General features: G+C 34.3%; 1 protein-coding gene across 6 annotated transcripts in view; it reads left to right on the top strand.

Annotated features, from left to right (window-relative positions):
- The window catches only part of NEK1 (NIMA related kinase 1), a 218,471-nt gene that overhangs the window by 23,947 nt on the left and 170,904 nt on the right, over positions 1-23,620 (top strand). For all 6 annotated transcript variants that reach the window (XM_044224829.1, XM_044224832.1, XM_044224827.1 and 3 more), the window contains exons 6-11: positions 6,735-6,818; positions 10,245-10,312; positions 10,534-10,620; positions 13,963-14,017; positions 16,958-17,158; positions 20,994-21,054. In XM_044224829.1, the coding sequence (XP_044080764.1) occupies positions 6,735-6,818; positions 10,245-10,312; positions 10,534-10,620; positions 13,963-14,017; positions 16,958-17,158; positions 20,994-21,054 (556 nt within the window). The remainder of the gene's footprint in view (positions 1-6,734; positions 6,819-10,244; positions 10,313-10,533; positions 10,621-13,962; positions 14,018-16,957; positions 17,159-20,993; positions 21,055-23,620) is intronic.

Below are 23,620 nucleotides of genomic sequence, written 5' to 3'. Positions count from 1 at the left end.
TTTAATTCAGTTGATTCAGTTCTAGTAATTTTTTTTTTTTTTAAGATTTTATTTATTTGACAGAAAGAGATCACAAGTAGAGAGAGAGAGGAAGGAGCAGGCTCCCTGCCTAGCAGAGAGCCTGATGTGGGACTTTTTTCCCAGGACCCTGAGATCATGACCTGAGCCGAAGGCAGAGGCCCAACCCACTGAGCCACCCAGGCAGCTCTCAGTTCTAGTAATTCTTATCTGTCCGGGTGTTGGCGCACTTTTTTTTCATCATGTATGTGAGCTTGTGGACTATAAAAAAGTCTAGAAATCTTGACTCAGTCCATTGTCCACTTTAAGGAATGTCAGCTCTGAAGCCTGTACGTAAGAGTCTATTTTTTGAAGTATCCGTAGTTCAGTGTTCTTAGTACGGTCCTTTCCACAAGCCTCTGGTCAGTAGAAGCAAAAGCCTGTTTGATAATATGGTAAAGTCTGTGGTTAATTTCTTATAGCAATAATAAAACAAAAGTTTTCTGTGGGACATTTGATAAAGGTGAATATTTTGCTTAAGGGTAAATATGGGTAGCAAAACCATTGACATATGTCTAGAACCTTCCCATAAAGCATGCATTTTCTGCAATATTTATATTAATAGTAATTTCCTATATAAACTTAACCTAAGAGAGGCTGAAATTTTTTGTTGATGAGCCAAGTCTTACCATTCTAGTCTTAACAGTTTTGAGCTAATTAATATATTAATATATTTTCTATTAATACTGTATATGCCTGAAAAATAATATTTGGTTACCTGTTTAATCAAAGTGACAAAATATTTTAAAATAAATATAGTTGGAGAGGATTCTGGGAAGGTGGTAGAATAGGAAGCAGGACTCTCTCTCCTACCAACACAATTACGGAATTGTGGTAGAATCTACCCGATGAAACTATTTTGTATCTCTGGAGTCTATTGTAAGCATATAATTTCTAAGTGAAAGCGTGAATAATAAATTGTGGTTCTTTTCAGTCAGTTTCAGCTCTTAGCTAGGTAACAGTGGCTCCTACCCATTCCCTACCTCCCAGCACCCAGGCAATCAGCCCTGCAGGCTTTCCAGAAGGAATTTGAATGCACCTTGTGGGAACCAGGGTGGGCAAAAGGTCCATGTCCTCCAAATGTCAGGGATCTGTGTTCTGAATGTTGTCATTTTTTATCTTGGAGGTACAAACAAGGAATGTGGGCAGCCATTGTTGTTGTACCTCCCCTCATTGTTGCAAGACCCACCCTTCTTGCTGATGTGATTTCCAGGGGATTTAAAGGGCCGCTGCCCTCTTTCTTCCCCTTCTTATCTCTTTTTCTCTTTGTGGAGACAGACATTAAAAACTAAGGTATTTGAAAGCAGCCACATACACAAGTGATATTTGAAAGTCACCATGTATACCCAGAGAAAGATGAAGGCTTGGAAAAGACCTGAAAATTTAAGTTTGCCTTTAAGCCTCAAGCTGAACCTTGGCATGGAGACACCATACAATAATTAGCAAAAATAAGACAAGAAGCCCTGGGGATCAAGAAGAATCTGATTTCTAGCATCACCACATTATTAGATTCAAGTGTCTGCTTTTCAACAAAAAATCACAAGGCATATGAAGAAACAGGCAGGAAAGTATGGCCCATTGAAAGGGAAATAATCAGCAGAAACTGTCTGAAAAAGGCCTGATGGTGGATCTACTAGACAAAGACTTTAAAGCAACTTTCAGCTGCTCAAAGTACTAAAGTACTAAATGGAGAAAATCAAGAAAACAATGTATAAACACATTGAAAATATCAATAAAGGTTTAAAAAAACCAAAAAAATTCTGGAGCTGAAAATTCAATAACTGAAATGAAAAATCATTAGAGTGATTTAGAAACAGATTTGAATGGGAAGGAGAAAGAGTGAACTTGAATCTTGGACAATGGAAATTATTGGGTCTGAGGAACAGAAAAAAAAAAAAAGATTGAAGAAACATGAACAGAGCTTAAGGGACCTGTGGGACATCATCAAGCTGACCAACTTGTGCTTTGTAGGAGTCCCAGAAAAAACATAGAGAAAGGGACAGAGCAAATATTTGAAGAACTAATAGCTGAAAACTCCCTGAATTTGATGAAAGACATGAATGTAAACATCCAAGAAGCTCAGCAAGCTCCCAAATAGGATGAACTGAATGAGATCTGCACCAGACAGATTAGATTCAAACTGTTGAAGGTCAAAGACAAAGAATCTTAAAAGCAGCATAATAAAGTGAGCCATCACATGTGAGAGGAGCCTTACCAAAATTTTCAGGAGATTTCTCACTAGAACCTTTGGAGGCCAGAAAGCACTGGGCTGATATTTTCAATTGCTAAAAGAAAAAACCGTGAATCAAGAATCCTGTATTTGGCAATATCACCCTTCAAAAATGAGGGGCATTCTCAGTTAAACAAAAGCTGAGGTTATTTGTGACTTCTAGACCTGCACTGAAGAAAATGCTAATAGGGAGTCTTACAGATGGAAGTAAAAGAACAATAGACAGGGACTTGAAGTCATATGTAGAAATGAAGATCTCAGTAAAGGAAAATATATGGGTAATTACAAAAGCTGATAATGTAATAATGATTTCTAATGCCCATTTTTGTTTTCTACAGATTTAAAGACAAACACATTTTAAAAAATACAATTATTAGTCTAAAACCTGGTATTACTGTAATTGGTTTATAATTCCACATTTTGGTTTTCTTTTTTTATAAAATTTAAGAAAGCAATGCACTTTTAAACATCACCAGTTTATGTGTTTGGACACATGAACAAAGATATAATTGTATGAAGATGTAATTCTCTTACATTGGCAACTGAAAGGAGTAGGACAAAGAGATGTTACGGAGTAGAGATTTTGTATGTTACTGGTTAAGCTCGTACAAATCCAGATTAGAGTATTGTGACTTTAGGATGTTAAATATAATCCCCAATGGTGACTACAAAGAAAATAGATACAGAATATGTACGTAGGGAATGAGAGATGAATTTAAATGTTTCACTATAGAAACCTAAGCACAAAAGAAAACTAATGTAGTAAATGAGGGACAGAATAGCTATGAGGCATATAAAAGACCAATAACAAATTGACAGAAGTACCTCCTTATCAGTCAGCCTTAAAAAGGAAAGAAATTCAGAAATACACTATAACATGGATCAACCTGCATTATGCTAAGTCAAATAACCCAGGTACAAAAAAATGAGTACCATATGATTCCACTTTATAAGGCACTTAGAGTACCCAAAATCGTAGAGCCAGAAGGTAGAATAGTGTTTCCTGGGAACTAGGGGGAGAAAGGAATGGGTTATTATTTATTATTAAGGTTATTATTTAATGGTTATAGAGTTTCAGCTTTGCAAGATGAAAAGAGTTCTGGAGTTGGATGGGTGGTGATGGTTGTACCACGGTATGAATGTACCTAATACCACTGAAGTATATACTCAAAAATGGTTAAGATGATGGATTTTGTATAATTTGTGTTTTACTACAATTTAAAAAATTTGGGGTGTCTAGGTGGCTCAGTCATCAAGCATCTGCCTTTGGCTCAGGTCGTGATCCCAGGGTCCTGGGATTAAGCCTCACCTCAGGCTCCCTGCTCAACAGGGAGTCTGCTTCTCCCTCTCCCATTCCCCCTGCTTGTGTTCCCTCCCACGCTGTGTCTCTCTCAGTCAAATAAATAAATAAAATTTTTAAAAAAAATTTAAAAATTGAAAACAAGATACATCAAGGCAGTGCAATTATAAGGATCCTTAGCTTTTTCATAGATGAGGAACATTTGTTCAAAAAAAAATCAAATGATAAAGTCAGCACAAATCAGAGAAGATTATTCTGGTGGGCTTGGAATATCTGCTTTCTGGGCACATTATGCAGGAAGGTAAAGAGTAAGTTCTTATTCTAAAATCAATTTACTGTTCTAATAGAAAGCCACGTTTTACTTTTCTGTTAATATATTTAGCACTGTACGTTTTTCAAACTTTTTTTAGTGAAAAATTTGTCAGAACTTAGCATACTTTAGTAAAATTTTAAATATCTCATTACACAAAGAAACTTGAGTTTTGAATTAGAGAAGGTGGTATGTAGTATTGTTTTAGTTATCTAACACAATCTATAGTAGTAAAAATAATGCTATATACATAAAATTGTAATTCAGACAAGTTTATGGTCATTATATAGTGTTTGATTGGCTGGATTACATTTTGTAACAAGAATTTGAAAGCCTTTTGAGCAAAAAGTGCCATTATCCTAGCAGTATTTTACAAATATTAATATGAATTAATATGTACAAGGAAGTAAAAAGGGGAGCTTAGAAGCACATTATAATTTGAGGGCCTTTCCTCTTATCCAACCTCAACTGTAAGCAATCAAACCCTAAAAAGAGTCTTGACTGGATAGACAGAGGTAATGAAGATGTCGCCTTTATACTGATGTGTGTCCTTCTCAGCTTTGTGTATACCTCCCCATCAAAATTTAGCTGTGGAATCATCTCTTTGTCCAGTTTTATTTTATCACCTCTAGGCTGAATTGGCTGTCCTTCTTTGTGCTTCTTTATTACTACTTTGGGTTTACTCCCCTCCCTCAGTAGTCTTTGATAGGGGCCAACAAACAGGGGCCAACCTCATACCACTGTCCATTTGTAAGCAAAGTTTTATTAAAACCACAGTTACGTTTGTTTGCATATAGTGATCTGTAGCTGCTTTTATCCTACAGTGGCAAAGTCGAGTTGAAACAGAGACAATATGGCCTGCAAAGCCCGAAAGATTTAACTTTCTGGCCCTTTACAGAATAAATTTGGTCTGTGAGCTCTTTCATTACCTTTTTGCCAGTTCCTACAGCTGTCGGCATATCATTGGTGCTGAATACGTTTTTGTCAAATTATAAAGGAATATAGGTATGGGAAATATGGTAGTGAAAAACCCTATCTGTAAAAGAGAAATGCATGGTTTCTAAAATGTGTTCTAGTTGTACAGGTAGACCATATAAAAATAAGATTCCACTGAGCTTATTTCTTTTATCTTTTGGTACTTTTTCCTAAGCCTTGTTGAACTAATTGCCCTCTTAATGTATGTATCACTGTTATAAAACTTGAGCATTTTATTATAGATATATTTATTTATAAATATATTTCAACCACCATGTGAACTCAAAGTCAGAACAGTATTTCAATTCTCTGCTTATAGTGCCTGATGTGAATATAGAAAGAAACTTAAAAATTGTGTAGCCCTCAGTAAGTATATATATATATATATATATATATATATATATATGTATATTTGCAATGGGAGATTAGTTTGTTTTTAAAGAAAATTAATTAAAAGTTATTTTTTAAGTGGATTATTCTTTTTAAAAAATACTGCAAAGAGTAAAAGTTTGTTGCTTTCATTTTATCTAATGAAAATCCTCTTCTCTGAGGTGTAAACACTGTTAACTGGTAGCTATTTTTCTGTGCTTCCTTTATTTATTCTTTCATTCTTAGAAACACCATACCTCATATATAATTATATGGAGCTTAGGTATATAAAATACACAAGGATTTCTTTTAAAAATGCTAGGAGTATTCTATGCATACCCATTCTAGAACTTTCTTTTTTTCACTTAACAGTATACATGGAAGTACTTAATTATTTTCTGTGGCTGCATGGTATTTCTAGAACAGAGATGTCACAGTGTATTTAACTAGGCCTCTTCATATGTTTATACATGTTTTGCTCTGCTGAACATTGCTGGGATGAATATCCTTTAACACATCCTTTTTGTATTTGTGATGCTGTATCTGTAAGACAAATTTGAAATTCCAGTTGCTCTTTCAAATGGTATATGAATTTAAAATTTTTACATACTTTGCCAAATGACTGTGATTAACTTTTTCACAAACAAGGTATGCAAAGACTTAATTCCTCACATTCTGGCCAATCTTGTGTATTATTTTATTTTTCTCAAGTTACTATTGTTTTAGTTATTGTTTTATTTATTTTAATTATTTTCTTAAATAATTAATTATGCTTGATTAAACATATGCCATGCAAATGTTTTAAATTTTATATATGCAACATTGTCAGTCTTTTTTTCTTGTGTTTTAGAGATTTTGTGAAGGATTGAAAGTCCTTCAATCAAAGATTATAGGAAATTAAGCTGTGTTTTCTTTGATTGTTTTATAGTCTAATTTTTTCCTGTTTAAAAATGCCATTTACTTAGAATTCTTTTGGTTTTAGGAATGGGGTAGAAATTAAATTCTTTTACTTTCAAGTAGCCAGTTTCAGAGTGTGTTTATATATGGTGATTGTGGAAAGAGATGAATAATCAGTGATGACTTCCAAATTTTGAGCCTGATTTTTTTTCTTTTATGACTTTTATTTATGTAGAAAAAAGATGTATTTAAAAATAAAGTGACTCACCATCACAGTATCATAAAATATAAAGTATTTCTACTTTTCAGTCTTCTCTGGAAATTTCTGTTTTCTGATTTCTAAGAGATGCTCAGTAGCAGGCTCTTACATTTGAAAGTTAGTGCATACCCTGCACATAATGTGTCAGTTGGCTTGATTATCTCCTTGATGTTAAAAACATTAATTATAGTGAAATTTAAAAATTATAACCTAAATATGTTTTTTAAGGACTTAGTTCCTCTCAACCCCAAATATTCTGAGTGCTTTCGTTGTTAAGGAAAGACTACTATGGAATATAAATTTTAGAAGAAATGACAAATTTGATTTCTCCCCCTAGATTTTGGACTGGTTTGTACAGATATGTTTGGCCTTGAAACATGTACATGATCGAAAAATTCTTCATCGAGACATAAAGTCCCAGGTATGTTTATTCTGTCACTAATAACTTCTACATGGATATGAACATTGAGCCAGCTTTGTTTTGTGGCTAAAATTTTTGAACCCAAATCATTCTGCATCAGATTATCTGTTCTCTCTTCCTCCTTCATTATAATTCTAGAAATCCTCTTTATATGCATCATGTGTTAGATCTCCTGCCTTTTTCCTATATCCTCCTCTTTGTGGATTTACTCTCATAATGATGGAAAAAAACAGAAAATAGATATGTGGAAGGTCTATATCTGGATGTATTGTATGTCTGAAGATGACCTTATTCACCTCTCTAGCTTTAATGATAATTTGAATATAAACTTCTAGGTTGGAAATTTGTTTTCCTACAAAATTTTGAAGATATCATTCATTTGTTTTTTGGTTCTAGTGTTGCTATTTGGAATTTAAAGCCAATGATTTCTTTCTTTCTTTCTTTCTTTTAAAGATTTTATTTATTTGAGAGAAAGCTAGCAGGGTGGGGGGTCAGGGGGATGGCAGAGGGAGAGAGAGAGGGAGAAGCAGACTCCCTGCTGAGCAGGAAGCCTGATGTGGGTCTTGATCCCAGGCCCCTGAGATCATGACTTGAGCCAAAGGCAAGCGCTTAACTGACTGAACAACCCAGGTGCCCCTGTTGGAGCTGCTTAATCTAACCCTTCCAAGTACCTTATTTGTTCTTTCATGTTTTATCTCTGTCTCTGAGTTGCATCCTAGGTGAATTTTTCAACCTACTTTCCAGTTAACTAAATGCTTTTTAAATTTTGTGTAAACTGATACTTACCTACTTAAAAAAAAAAAAAAAAAAAGTCTTTTTTCTCTCCAGGGTTTTTTTTTTTTTTTTCCAATTTATTTATTTTCAGAAAAACAGTATTCATTATTTTTACACCACACCCAGTGCTCCTTGCAAGCCGTGCCCTCTATAATACCCACCACCTGGTACCCCAACCTCCCACCCCTCCGCCACTTCAAACCCCTCAGATTGTTTTTCAGAGTCCATAGTCTCTCATGGTTCACCACCCCTTCCAATTTACCCAAAGCACATACCCTCCCCAATGTCCATAACCCTTCTCCAGGGTTTTTAAATGGTTTTTCATATACATCTGTTCTTACTCTAATGGCTTTTTTTTTTTTTAAGATTTTATTTATTTGAGAGAGAGTGGGAGGGAGAGGGAGAGAGAATCTGAAGCAGACTGCACATTTAGCACAGAGCCTGACTCGGGGCTCCATCTCATGACTGAGAGATCATGACCTGAGCCAAAACCAAGAGTCAGACACTAAACAGTATCTGACTGAACGACTGAGCCATCCAGGTGCCCCACTGTGATTGGTTTTTGTTTCATAATGTCTTGTTCTTCTTAAGTAGACTTCTTTATCTCTTTGCAATTTTCTTTTTAAAAAATTTTTTTTAAGATTTTATTTTTAACTAATCTCTACACCCAGTGTGGGGCTCTCTACACCCACTATGAGACCAAGAATCCCATGGTCTGTTGACGGAACTAGCCAGGTGCCTCTCTATCTGCAGTTTCCTAAACATTTACTTTAAAGTTCTGGTTGGATTGTTTCACAAAATCAATTCTGTCTAGAGTGAATTCTTGTTCTGATATTTTATTAGATTTTTTATTTTTGTATCAGGTTTCTTCATGCGTATTGGACTTTATTTTTTGGCCACTCTTTGTGAGAAATGTTTTTTCCCCACAGCTCACTCATCTTTGCATAGAGGTTTCTTTCGTTGATGCCCCACTAGGGCTCACTCACTCCCAGACCCGGTAGTACAGAGGGGATTTGTTTCCTGGTGTCAAGGCTATGTATCTGTCTTACCTTCTTACTCCTGCAGCTTCTTATATAGCCTGATAGCCTCAGGGTGAGTAGTAAGAAGAGGAGAAACTGTGATGGGAGCTTTATACCCCATCCTTCCAGTCCCCCACCTCTCTGCTACCTAATTCCATTTCATTCCATTTTACTCTATCCCTCTCATCCCCATTTTGTGTCATCTTGGACTGTGAACCTGTGTCAATTTAAGTCTCCTGAATGATACGGAGTTTAATTAATGTTCCACAAACTCTTGCCTTTACTGTTTGGTAGAACACTGGAGTTATGTATTTATGCATGCAAATTAACTGGCTAGTTTTTTATTGCAAATTTTATTGGAAAAATTTTCCAATTTTGGAAAATTTTAAGGTTAATTTGTTACATTTAGGGTAATTAGGATTTTTAGGCAGGCTTTTTTTTTTGTAATAAAGGGGAAGGTCTGAGTTTATTTTTTTAAAGCTATGTTGAGATATATGTCAGATATGATGACATTTACCCACTGAAAATTTACAGTTCAGTGATTTTTCGTATATTCACAGAGTTGTGAAACCATCACCACTCTCTAATTCTAGAACATTTTTGTTAATCATTCCAAAAAGAAATCCTGTACTGTTAGCAACCACTCTCCATTCTCTCTCTACCTAGACTCTGGAAACAACTTATCTAGTTTCTTTCTCAATGGATTTGCCTATTCTGGACATTTTATGTAAATGGAATCATACAATATGTGACTTTGTATATTTTAAATAGTGTATCTTTTGTTGCTAATGAATTGTAAGTTCTTTTTTTCTGGATACAAATTCCTAGTCAGATACATAATTTGCAAGTATTTTCTCCAGTTCTGTGGGTTGTCTATTCATTTTTTAAAAAAAAATTAATCATTTTTAAATTTTTATTTTAATTCAGTTAATTTAACATGTAATGTGTTACTGGTTTCAGAGGTTGAGGTCAGTGATTCATCAGTCTTATTTAATACCAGTGCTCATTATATCACATGCCCTCCTTAATGTCCATCACCTAGTTATTGCATGTCTGTTCACTTTTGATGGTCTTCTTTGAACAGAAGTTTTTATTTTTGAGAAGTCCACTTTATATTTTCTTTTTTTGCTTGTACTTTTCGTGTCACATTTAAGAAACCATTGCCCAGCCCAATGACATGAAAATATATTAATATGTATTCCTCTAGGAGTTTTGTAGTTTTAGTTCTTATATTTAAGAATCCATTTTGAATTAGTTTTTGTCTATGTTATGAGATAGGGATCTATATTCATTCTTTTATATGTGGATATCCAGCTATTCTTGCATTTTTTTAAACTAGATTCATTTTCTTTTTAAAGATTTTTATTTATTTATTTGACAGAGAGAGACAGAGAGAGAGGGAACATAAGTAGGGGGAGTGGGTGAGGGACAAGCAGGCTCCCTGCTCATCAGGGAGCCCGATGCGGGGCTCAATCTCAGGACCCTGGGACCATGATTTGAGCTGAAGGCAGAAGCTTAATGGCTAAGCCACCCAGGCACCCCTAACTAGATTCATTTATATGAAAAGAGTTGTCAGCTCAGAACTGGATGTAACAGTATTTCTGATTTTTTTTTTTTTACATCTTTTTCACAGAATATATTTTTAACCAAAGATGGGACAATACAACTCGGAGATTTTGGAATTGCTCGAGTACTTAATAGGTAACATCGATTTTAAACTTTGTTTTGACATAATGTCCATGGTGATATGTATGTGATAATTTTTTTTTTTTTACTGTTTTTAAATACTGATTTTTATTTTTTTATTTTTTTTCCAATTTATTTATTTTCAGAAAAACAGTATTCATTATTTTTTTGTATGTGATAATTTTTAATATGCTTTAGTATCTTAAGTTTTTCTAATAATTCTCTTTTTGTTCTAGTACCGTGGAGCTGGCTCGAACTTGTATAGGGACCCCCTACTACTTGTCACCTGAAATTTGTGAAAACAAACCTTACAACAATAAAAGGTATTTAAATGATGTTCATTACATATATTCCCTTTAAATCTTTCTGTTACATTTTATTTACTAACCTTCAGAATAGTATTCTAAAATCATTAATACACATATAAATATATAGATAGAGATAGAGATAGATATGTATGTATGTATGTATATACACCTATTCTTTTTTTCTATACGGTGAGGGGGATTGCAAAGAAGCTATTTCATGTCTTGTTAAAGAACATATAGAAAGTGTCACTTTATTTTTTTACTTATTTGTTTATTTATTTAAGTAGCCTTTGTACCCCATGTTGGACTTGAATTCATGACCCCAAGATCAAGATCAAGAGTTGCATGATCTTCTGACTGAGCCAGCCAGGCACTCCAAAACCTTCACTTTATTATTATAAGTTGTAATTGGAAATAGAAATAATTTTTTGGTCTTTGTAATAGTCATTTCCTATTAGATTGTAATAGTTATTGAACACTTACTAAATGCTAGGCCTTGTTTTGAATGCTTTCTATGTATTCACTCCTTTAATCTTCACAATAACCTTGTGAATTGTAGGTATTCATTAATCTTCCTTTGCCTATAAGGAAGCCAAATACAGAGAGAGAGGTAAAGCAACTTGAAAGCTTCAGGCATCTGGCTCCCAAGCCCAAATCCCTAACCATTAGTTGTACTATGGCTAACTGATTGTGTAATATGTGCGTGAGATGAGGAATTCTGCCACTGAACTCCATTTACCCTTTATTTTCTCTCTCTCTAATTGAAATATCCTAACCAAGAAACATTGGTCTTAAATTTGAAAGCACCCACAGAACCTAAAAGGAAGAAAGTGATAGCTCTTTTTTTTGAGTGGAAAGGAAGCTGTATTTAAAACCTGAGCAGTCGAGGCAGAGAACATCATCCTAGCAATGTGCTTTTTTTTCTTTTAAAGATTTATTTATTTATTTAAGAGACAGAGTGAGAGAGTATGAGCAGGGGGAACAGCAAAGGAAGAGGGACAGAGAGAATCCCAAATAGACTCCCTGCTGAGCATGGAGTCCCAACTCCATCTCAGGACTCCATCCCAGGAAGCAGAGATCATGACCTGAGCCGAAACCAACAGTTGATGCACCTGCTGAGCCACCCAAGCACCCTCCCAGCAATGTATTTTTTAAATGATTTTAAATTACAATGATCAGTCTAGTTCATGGAATGTATTTTTAGTGGATATTCTTAAGGATAGTAGGATTTTCTTTAAACCAAATTAATTTTTCATTTTAATGCTATTGCTGTATCTTATGGGTAAGTCAATTGTGAAAAAAAATCAGTATTTAAATTAGGAATGGGGGTGCCTGGGTGGGTCAGTGGGTTAAGCCTCTGCCTTCCGCTCAGGTCATGATATCAGGGTCCTGGGATCAAGCCCCATATCATGTTCTTTGCTCAGCTGAGAGCCATTTTCTCCCTTTCTCTCTGCCTGCTGCTCTGCCTACTTGTGATTGCTTTCTCCTGTCAAATAAATACATAAAATCCTTTAAAAAAATAAATAAATAAGGAATGGATTTAATCATCCTTTGGAGAATTTCATGTAAAATTAATTTTGTGGGGAAAATGGTTTAAAAATGTCATGGATAAGCATCATCAATATACTTCAAAAATTCATATTTTTTCTAAATATGTTTTGAAGTATTTTATTAATAGGATCATTAGTTTAATGAGTTTGCTTATACATAGGTCATATATTAACATGCACAAGTACTACATAACTAACAAATAATAATAAGTTTAATTACACTTAAATCTTTTTATAAGTTGAATCTTGAAATTAAGTAGATTTTTGGAGTTAAAGGTTTATATTTGTAGCTTTTTCGTGAGTCTGGTTCAAGATAACCTTGGGATTTCAATATTGGATTTTCTTCTTTTCTGTTAAGTTTAACTTTGAGGAGCAGTTTTTATTGACTACTAAGGACCGCTGTAGCTCTGAACTATAAGTCTTTTATTTTTTCTTTTTAAAAATGGAAATAGAATTTTTTAAATTATAAAAATACATTTAAGATAAAAGAAAGGAAAAAACTATAAAGAACATAGTATATGTCCTTAAAATAATATTAAATAATTAATATATTTACCTTATATAATATTTTAGTAGGCTGTAATAGATTTATTTCAGATTTAATTTTTGTAAATTAATGTTCTTTTTCATCATTAAAACAGTATTTTGCTTTTAAAATAATTTTTAAAATCATGGTGTTTTGTAAGTAATTTAATAAAATAAAATAAATTTTAAAAGTTTAATAAAATAAAAAATTCCAGGGGTGCCTGGGTGGCTCAGTGGGTTAAGTTTCTGCCTTCAGCTCAGGTCATGATTTCAGGGTCCTGGGATTGAGCCCCGCATCGGGCTTTCTGCTCAGTGGGGAGCCTGCTTCCCCCTTTCTCTCTGCCTGCCTCTCTGCCTACTTGTGATCTCTGTCTGTCAATAGATAAAAATCTTTGGGGTGCCTGGGTGGCTCAGTGGGTTAAAGCCTTTGCCTTTGGCTCAGGTCATGATCCCAGGGTCCTGGGATTAGGCCCTGTATCGCTTCCCTTCCTCTCTCTCTGCCTGCCTCTCTGCCTACTTGTGACCTCTGTCTGTCAAATAAATAAATAAAATCTTTTAAAAAACAAATAAATAAATAAAAATCTTAAAAAAATTCCGTATTCATGGAATTTACTGACTTTGTTCTTTTAAATATTACATTTCTTTAATAAAACTTTAATTGTTTGGGCAATGTCCACAATAGCCAAACTATGGAAAGAGCCCAGATATCCACTGACCTATGAATAGATAAAGAAGATGTAATCTTCTTTATCATATATATATATATAAAATATATATATATTATATATATATATGACATAACCTATGTTTTGAGGAGAGCATACACACACACACACACACACACACACACACACACACACACACAAACAATGGAATACTACTCAGCCATCAAAAAATGAAAACTTGGGGCGCCTGGGTGGCTCAGTGGATTAAGCCGCTGCCTTCGGCTCAGGTCATGATCCCAGCGTCCTGGGATCGAGTCCCACATCTGGCTTCTTGCTCGGCGGGGAGCCTGCTTCTCCCTCTGCATCTCCCTACCACTTTGTCTGCCTGTGCTAGTGCGTTCTTTCTCTCTAACAAAAAAAAAAAAAACAAAAAAAACACCAAAAACTGCCAAAAGGCTGATTGGCAAAGTTGATTGTTTGAAATTTTGAGTTTTAAAGGATATGTTTTATGGAACAGATATTTTTGGAGAGCATTTTCATGGTGCTTTTACTTCCTTTAAATGAAAAAAATTAAATTCTGATACTTAGAAAAAATTTCTCATTTTTCCCTTTTCTAGTGACATTTGGGCTCTGGGGTGTGTCCTGTATGAGATGTGTACACTTAAACATGCCGTAAGTAGTGGTTTCTGAAATATTTAAAAAATTGTGTTCTAAAGTACCTGTAAATATATATGTATAAATATATAAATTGTGTGTGTGTGTGTGTATTTTTAATCATATGCCACCTTTCAGGTCACTCTCTTTTACTAGAAGTTCTCTGTCAGTTTTTAAATTTCTCATCTTTTCTCAAGTATGAATTTAAATATATTTTCACTTAATATATATGCATATATTATATATATATGTTATATATTTGTTATTATAATACATATGTCATACTTTTTTCCAGGAATTTTTTTTTTTTTTTAAGATTTAGTTATTTATTTTGGAATGAGAGAGAGTGAAAGAATCTCCAGCAGATTCCCTGCTGATTGGGGAATCACAACCACAACCCTGAGATCATGACCAAGAGTCAGATGCTTAACCAACTGAGCCATTCACACACCCCCTCCACCAGGAAATTATTTCTAATGACAAAAATAAACTTGCTATCTTTTTAGTGTTCTATTTATATGTGAATATGGTATTTTAGCTTAATGATTTTTGTTTCATCTTAGCAATTTCTTTTAAAACACCCGAAGTATTTGGAATTGAATTGTATTTGAGTCTGGAATTGAAATTAAAGAACATTTTTTGACCTTTTCATCAAAGGCTTTTATCAACTCAGATGCCCTTTAATTAAAATTTATTTTGGGGGCACCTGGGTGGCTTAGTTGGTTAAGTGTCTAACTCTTGATTTCAGCTCAGGTCATGATCTCAGGGTTGTGACTGGAGTGAGAGTGAGCTAGGCATTGGGCTCCAGGGTCAGCAGGGAGTATGCTTTGCCTCTCCTCTGCCCCTTCCCCTGCTTGTGCACATACACACACACACACACACACACACACTCATTCTCACTCTCTGTCTCTCTCTTTTTCAAATAAATAAATCTTTAAAAAATTGTTTTTTAATTTTTGAGACTTTGTTGAGATGGGCATAATATGACCCAAAGGGGGAGTTTTTTTCTTAAATAGGTTGAATTTTAATCACTTTCCATTTCAAAATTTTGCTTTTTAAAAATGCTCCCCTGGGGGGTGCTTGGGTGGCCCCGTCAGTTAAGCATCCCCGACTCCTGATTTCTGCTCAGGTCATGATCTCAGGGTAGTGAGATAGAGCCCAGTGTTTTGCTTCTTTCTGGGCATGGAGCCTGGTTGAGATTCTCTCTTTTGCTTTCCCTCTGCTCCTCCCTCTATTTCTCCCCTCAACCCTATATGGGCATGCTCGCTCTCACAAAAAAAAAGTTTCCTACATTAAGCAATAATGTATTTTCATTAACGAAAACTTAAGAAAATAAATAAAAATGTGAAGAACTGAATGAATATCAAAATCAATTCTTCCAACTGGTAATGAGTATTTGTAATACTTTGTTTCCTTCCAGGCTTTCTTCTAGATTAATTTATAAAAGAAGGTTTTTTTTTTTCTTTCTGCAGTTTAATTATATTGTATAAACAGTTTTAGAGCCTGTTTTTATTGCTTGATATTATTTGGGGGATATTTTTTCTTTGTTATGTTTTTCATGGTTGCATACTCTTAATTTTAAGACTGTATTGTCTTATAAAAGCATAGACTGCCAAAGTGATATGGAATGGTAGTTTATCGGATCTATATTTGAAGGAATTGGTCAGTTTCTCGACACACAGCCATTTTAGGTATAAATCAGTGTATTTTCTTTACTTTTTTCATCTATATTCTGTCACCATTGCTTCTGTATTTTGGAATTACATACTCTTAAGTAGACACATGAAATTAAGTAATTTACTAACCTTTATGAAAAGTTTGTCAGTTGAGGGACTGAAAATTCACTGTAGTGAAGGAATAATCTATCCTGCATTTAGAATTCCTCCTTAGGTACATAGTTATTTCTAGACTACTGAATTGTGCTCAAACTTTAGTATACTGAATATCATATTTTAAATATCTGAGAGAACTCAAGATTTAGCAAAACTTTTTTATACTTGGTATAATCACCAATACCTAATTTATAGCGTGTTTTGTTTTGTTGATGTGTATGTTAAGAACACAGTAACAGTGCATAACTGTTCTGTTCTCTTTTAGCAGAGATGTCAAAAGCTTAATTTTATTTACTTTCAAAATTAAATCTTTAGATTTTAAACTGCCCCACTGCTGTTGGTTTTTTAACTTCAGTTAGAGTTTATATTGTGTTTACTCCTTAAATATATACTATTCTGATATGGCTTATATTCCCCTTTGGAGTACTTGCCATGTTTCTTACTACATGGCTTTTGGGAGCATCACACACTTACCAATAATAATAATCAGTGTTTAAAGGAAAGTAATTAGTATTATTTTTAAAGATTTATTTATTTGAGAGAGAGAAAGGGCATATGCACATGAGTTGGGCAAGGGGCAGAGGAAGAGAATTTCAAGCAGACTCCCTAAATTGGATGCAGGACTCAATCTCACGGCCCATGAGATCATGACCTGAGCTGAAATCAAGAGTCAGACCCTTTACTGACTGAATTACCTAGGCACCCCAGTACTTTCATTTATTATGTTTTTTCCCCAGTACTGTTTTATAGTTAATTTCTTGTTCCACTTACTGCAACAGGGCCATAGGTAGGCAGGTCTTGAATGAAGACTACAGTTTTGTTTTTGTCTTTATTATTGTTTTTATAAAATCTTTTAATACCTTTATTCCATCTTTTAGTATTTTGAGTAAGCAAAAATTAATATTAAACTTTTTATGAGGACTAATATTCTCTTAAATGTGTTTATAAATAACCAAGTGAACTTTGTTCTAAAGAACATAGGCTAAAAAAAAAAGAACAGATGGTAATTAGAATATTTGTAAGAGGACTGTATTTCTGTTCTATAGGAGAATAACTTTCTAAGTGTTTATTCCTATTTTCAATTTATGTATGTTTCATATATGTTAATTTATTTTCTGGATTTTAGTTTGAAGCTGGCAATATGAAAAACCTGGTACTGAAGATAATATCTGGATCTTTTCCACCTGTATCTTTACATTATTCTTATGATCTCCGCAATTTACTCTCTCAGTTATTTAAAAGAAATCCTAGGGATAGACCATCAGTCAACTCCATATTGGAGAAAGGTTTTATAGCCAAACGCATTGAAAAGTTTCTCTCACCTCAGGTATGTTTTTTTTACTTTAAAGTAGTAAGGTTTTGGTGCTTAATTAGGACATGACCTATGTTTTGAGGAGAGCACATCATAGTTCTGGGAGAATGAAATGCCTTTTTCAGATGACATTGGAGTCCCCTTTCTTTCTGCTCTCATATTCTTCCTCTTTGGATTTGTTTTCTAGTTGTGAATCTGTAGGAGGGAAAACATTCTTCCTGTGTTTCCTCTTAACACTTAATACTGAACTTCTCACCCTTCCAATCACCGAATGTGTGGTAGTTTTTCCCACACCAAGCACTTCTGCAACACAGCTGGGTGTCCAGTTTAGTTCAATTCTGGGACTACTTGGTGATACAGATCATCAGATCCCACAGCCAGCTGAAGGGATACAAAGGGCAAGGGTGCTGAGTGCTGGAGCTTCTGTTGCAGTGAAATTAGAATGTGTCACCCTGGCATGTTTACCAACATAGAAGCTGTACGGATCCTGTCCTTCAGCTTTTTATGGAGGTTTTATTATGTAGACATGATTGACTAAATCATTGGCCTTTAGTGTTTGAATCAAGCTCAGTCCCTTTCCTCTCAGGGAGGGGAGTGAGACTAAAAGTTTCACCCTCTAATCACATGGTAGATTTTCCTGGCAATCAGCTTCCATCCTTAGGAGCTTTCCAGGTGTCACTTCATTAACATAAATTCAGGTGTGGTTGAAAGTGGCTTGTTAGGAATAACAAAAGACACCTTTATTCTCTTTAAGGGTTTTAGGAACTGTATGCCAGGAACTAGACACAAGATATGTATTTCTTAAGATAAATCACAATATCACAGAATCATTCCTTTGTCTTGGGTTTCTGTTGTTTTATTTTCCAATTTTTCTTTTATTGTGGTAAAATGTGCACAACTAAAATACATCCTCCTAACCATTTTTGAGTGTCCAAATTCAGTGGTATTAAATAGATTTTCAATGCTCTGCAGTTAATACCACCATTCATCTTCACAACTCCTCATCTTATAAAACAAACTCCATCCCATTAACCAGTAACTCCCCATTCCTTTCTATCACAGCTTCTGGCAGTCACCTCTCTACTTTGTCTTCTTAGGTTTCTAACTGTAAAATTATTATTAAAAAATTTTTTAATCCAGTATAGTTAACATATACAGGGTTATATTAGTTGTACATGTACAATATAGTGATTCAATGATTCTGCACAGTAGTGCTCATCAAGATAAGTGTACTCTTAATCCCCTTCACCCATTACACCTATCCCCCTACCCACGTCCCCTCTGGTAACCATCTCTAATTGTAAAATTATTAAATGTTTCTGTGCCTCAATGACCTATAAACAGTGAGATTATAAATATATTTACATCATGAAGTGGTTGTGAGAATTAAAAAAAAGTGATAATGTACATAAAGTTCTTAATGTCTAGCATGCAATAAGTGCTCAATACATTCAATACAAAACATTATCAATGTGTCATTTTATTATACAAATATAAACATATTAGTATCTTCATAGTTTTTTTTACTTTTATATGCTCATGGGATAAGAGGGAAGTGTCATATATTCTCTGGGCTAACAGAACATCTGTGAACAAATAATTTTCAGAAAACAGAAGTGTGGATTTAATTATTACTACTAGGAGAACACATTAGTCACCAAAAAGCCAATTAAAATGTATAGATTGAAGGTTACTTTTATAGGATATAGCAAGAATCTCTGAAACGTAGGTGTCTTATAAAACTCCTTTGTTATAAGTAACAATTTCAAGAACATTTATGAGGCAACATACAATTGTTTTTTGGCAAAGAAAGAATAACTTCATTGAATCTTGCTGAGGTTCCCCCAGTCCCAAAACCAGTGGTTTGGACATAACAGTCTCAAGGCTGAAGCACTGGAATTCAGGTAGCCAACAATGAAGAAAAATGTGCAAGCCTGATTTATCAAAATTTATAATATGGAAAGAAAAAAGGACAGATTATGATTATTAAGAAGTGGAATATTTGATAGTATATGTTTAGTTATGAATAGCTCCTTGTTAATATTTAGACATCACTTAGATTTCATTTTTGTGAAAATCTCTTGTTTGATTCCTAAGTTTATTTTCTGCTATATATCACTTAGTATTTTTGTGAGAAAGTTTGTAATACATTTTTTAAGGCTTTAACTTTGAAACAGTTTGTAAGCTTAACTGTATAATGTATGAACTATTATAATATTCTGTAGAGTTTTTTAAAAATTACTTCTCTAGCTGCTGTCACCCAAGATTTAATATGGCTTAATTCTCAATCTTACACATGCTGGAGGAAGCTTGACAAATCATGGTTAAGCTCTGATTCCTTAGCAATATAGGTGTTGTCCAGTAGTACTTTCAGTAATACGTCAAGAATGATGTGTTTTATATTTGCATTGTCCAGCATTGTTGCCACTAGCCACATGTGGTTGTTGAATATTTAAGTATTCATAAGTTGTTGAATACTTAAGTATGACCAAGTGGCTGAATTTTAAATTATATTTATTTAAAATTTTAATTCAAATAGCTACTTATGGGTGACAACTATATTGGACAACACGGCATAGAGATTGAAAAATCTTGAATTCTTCATGCCCCACCTCTTAGTTCATATTTGTATTCACACCAAAAAGACTCACCTTCAAGCAGTGAAAGAGAGTATCCAGTCTGGGGCAGTTTGGAGTGCATAAACCACCCATTGTCTTCCATGCAAAAGAAAGGGGAAAAAAGCAAATGTTCAGAAGAGAAAATTCATTTACACAGTTGCTCTGTGAACCAGATCTTCACTTAATTTATCTTTTGGTGCAGTGGTTTTTAAGCTTTACCATACTTTTAAAAAAATCACTTGGAGGACATTGCTGGGTCCCATCACTATCATTTCTATTTTAGTGTTTCTGAGGTGGGAGCCTGAGAACTTCCACATTTAATATGTCCCTGGTGATGCTGATTCTGCCAGTTTGAGACTTGAAAACTGCTATTAGGGGATCCTTAATGGGACAGAAGACCATCTCAGTCGTGGTTTTTTGACTATTGGAGCATCTGTTCCACTGCTGCTGTGTAAATATTCTCTTTAGCAGGCCTCATTTCTCTTAAAAAAAAAAAAGAGAACATTCACTTGTTTTCCCATTCTGCAGCCAGTAAGAAAAAAGCAGGCTTAAATTGAATTACATCTTTGTTGGCGTCATATTTTGTACTTAATGAGGGGGAAAAGAAAATTTAGTAAATAGGGAAAAAAATGACTTGTGGGAAATACTAATGATTTTTGCTTCTCAAAACTTGTTCATGAATGCTGGAGAATAGGTCCTGGAGTGTTTTATTAATAGTAAAAAGAGACACTTACTGGTTTATCTAAATTATCTAAATATTCAAATATTTATCCTGTAGTATGTTTATAACTACATATTGTTTAAAGTGAAAACTCATTGGAGAGGCTGAGAAGATTCAGAGTAAAGTTGAAATAACTGAGAAGTTAATCTGAGTGATTATTGAGGTAAATGAGGGATTTGGCTGTATATAAAATATGGAGACTATTCCAGATAGGAGGTAATTATGTTAAATTGCTGAGACATAGAACAGGAAGGCAGTTTATGGGGGCCTTTGTGGTTCATTAGGTTAATATGGGAAGAAGGGTTAGGTAGGAAAGTAATAAAATAAATCTGTAAGAGTGGAAGAGAATTAGTATGAGGAATTTGGGATTACTTAGGTTGAATAAGTACAGTTTATCTGATAGCATATATGTGACTGGAAAGGGAAAAATGTAATCTGAATAATGGGTAGAGTTTTTATTTTGGAAATTTGATGTCTTTTCTAACTTTTTTTTGTCCTTTTTCAATCTCAGCTTATTGCAGAAGAATTTTGTCTAAAAACATTTTCCAAGTTTGGAGTGCAGCCTGTACCAGGTAAATGAAATTTAGTATGAGTCCTTTCATCTGTTTGCAATAGTCTATATATTAATACTAATTAGTAATACTTTCTAATTATATAGAGATACATGGAGATATAGTAAGTTGGGGTAAATGTAGATAAATTTAATCCAGAGGAAATACATCTTTAAATTATTTTTGATATATGACAGTATATAACACTTTGTGATGAATTAATAACAAAATTTCCAAAATTTCTTTTCTGCCTTATTTGAATTAAATCTGTCTTGAAGTCTTCCATCTTTATCAGTTGCTTAGCTGATATTCTGAGCAGATTGTCGTAGAATGTTCTTAGTTAAGTGTTTATGTATTTTTCTGTAAGAAGTACTTCATACTTTAAAATTTTTAAAAAGTGAATTAATGGGAAGTCAGGTACCTTACCAAGGATAATTTTGTTTTAAATGTGGCTAGCAGCAGTAGAATATTTGTAGGATTGTAGATATGGTTATATACTATGTGTATGTATATACATATATCTGTGTGAGAAGGAAATTACATTTTTTCTTCATAGAATGATTTCAGAATGGATTTCTAAAATCAGTGGAAGTTATGTAAGATTTGAGGATTATATTGTTTTTCAAACAATGCTTTCCAGATTCTCCATTTTGAGTTTGAGTAAATTAATAAAAATAAATACTGTGTAATGCTGGAAGTCCATGTAAGCTGAAGTGGTACGGCAGCGTGTTCTTAGGAAGGCCAGCTATATTTAGCTCTTCGTAAAGACCCTTAGACTCATCCTGTCAGTGTGCAGAGACTGTCAGTTCCTCGGAAATCAATTCACTCTTAAGCAGAACTCACAAGAAACTGACACACAGCTGAATCAGCATGTCTCTCCTGGCGGTCAAGCCTCATGAGAAGTCAAATCTTAAAAGCCTCATTGTCACAAAGACCAGAAATATTCCATGTCAGCACATTCTTTCCATGTAGATAAGCCTACATAGGAATTAGAAAGTTATTTTGCTCTAACAGGAATTGGATGAATGAAATGTTTAATAGCATGAGGCTGAAATAGGAATTGTATTACTGGTGGGTCTGTAGATACTTTGTAGGCTCCAACTCCCTATATTAAGCTTTATACTACTGGTGGCCCATCACTGAGCCTGAGAAACACTCCCAAAGCAGATAAGTAAATCTCCCTCTTTCTGGAAGTGAATGGGAACTATTTAATATTTTTTCACCTGGGAATCTTCATTTTTATTTTTAATTTTATTTTTATTTTTTAATTTTTTTTGTAATTTTATTTTTTTTAGTGTTCTAAGATTCATTGTTTATGCACCACACCCAGTGAATCTTCATTTTTATAAAACTTTTGTGACTTTAGCTTCTTCTTCAGTATGTGTACTGGTATACACGATATTTCTTTGGTCGTTTTAATACATTTAGCCAAGTTACAACGTTGTGATGTTATATATATGTGTTCTGATTTGATCTTACAGTTGAACTCTCAGAGGGAAATTTTTTTTCTTCCACTTTTCCTAGTTCCTAGGTAATATCTTTGAATAGATTTCCTTTAAATTTCTTCAATTTAACTGTTTTTATTGAATTCATCATTGTGAATTCAAGGTCTCAATAAGAATTGGATACATCATTGCTGTAGGGCTTGTACTTGTATGTATATAAATTTTTATGTATCTCTGATTATTTCCTTTTTTTTTTAAGATTTTATTTATTTATTTGCCAGAGAGAGAGAGAGGGAGAGAGCGCGCGCGCGCAAGCGAGCACAGGCAGACAGAGTGGCAGCAAAGGCAGAGGGAGAAGCAGGCTCCCGGCCGAGCAAGAAGCCTGATGTGGGACTCGATCCCAGGACGCTGGGATCATGACCTGAGCCAAAGGCAGCTGCTTAACCAACTGAGCCACCCAGGCATCCTTCTGATTATTTCTTTAAAGCAATCCGTATACATTGTTCTTGATACAGATTGTCCTCTAGAAAGTTTGACCATTTTATCTTCCCACTAATACTGTGTAAAGGTTCCCATTTCATGGGACCCTGAGCTGTGATTATTTTAAAGTGTTTGTTCTTCCCTAAGTCTGTAGGTATAGATATCATTTAGACTATAGATGATGAAAGTATTAAAGTTGCTACAATGATGGTGTTAGTGTTTAACACTTGCTCTTGAAGTTTATGTGATAATTTTGAAAGTAATTTCTAAAACAGTAGTCTTCTTTTAAAAATATATATATATTTTTTTAAAGATTTTATTTATTTATTTGACAGAGAGAGATCACAAGTAGGCAGAGAGGCAGGCAGAGAGAGAGAGGAGGAAGCAGGCTCCCTGCAGAGCAGAGAGCCCGACGCGGGACTCGATCCCAGGACCCCAAGATCATGACCTGAGCCGAAGGCAGCGGCCCAACCCACTGAGCCACCCAGGCGCCCCTAAAAATATTTTTAACAGCTTTATTGAGTTACAGTTTTATACCACTTAAAGTCAACTCTTAAATTCAGTGATTTTTAGTATATTCATAAATACAGTCATCATCTAAAGTCAGTTTTAGGGATGTGCTTTTTTTTTTAATAATGAGAAATTTCAACATCTTAAAGATG

Source organism: Neovison vison, chromosome 11 (assembly GCF_020171115.1).
Source record: "Neovison vison isolate M4711 chromosome 11, ASM_NN_V1, whole genome shotgun sequence".
In the NCBI taxonomy this organism is placed as follows: Eukaryota; Metazoa; Chordata; class Mammalia; order Carnivora; family Mustelidae; genus Neogale; species Neogale vison.
The sequence above is the reverse complement of the archived record's forward strand: the minus strand, read 5'-3'. Positions and strand labels throughout refer to the sequence as shown.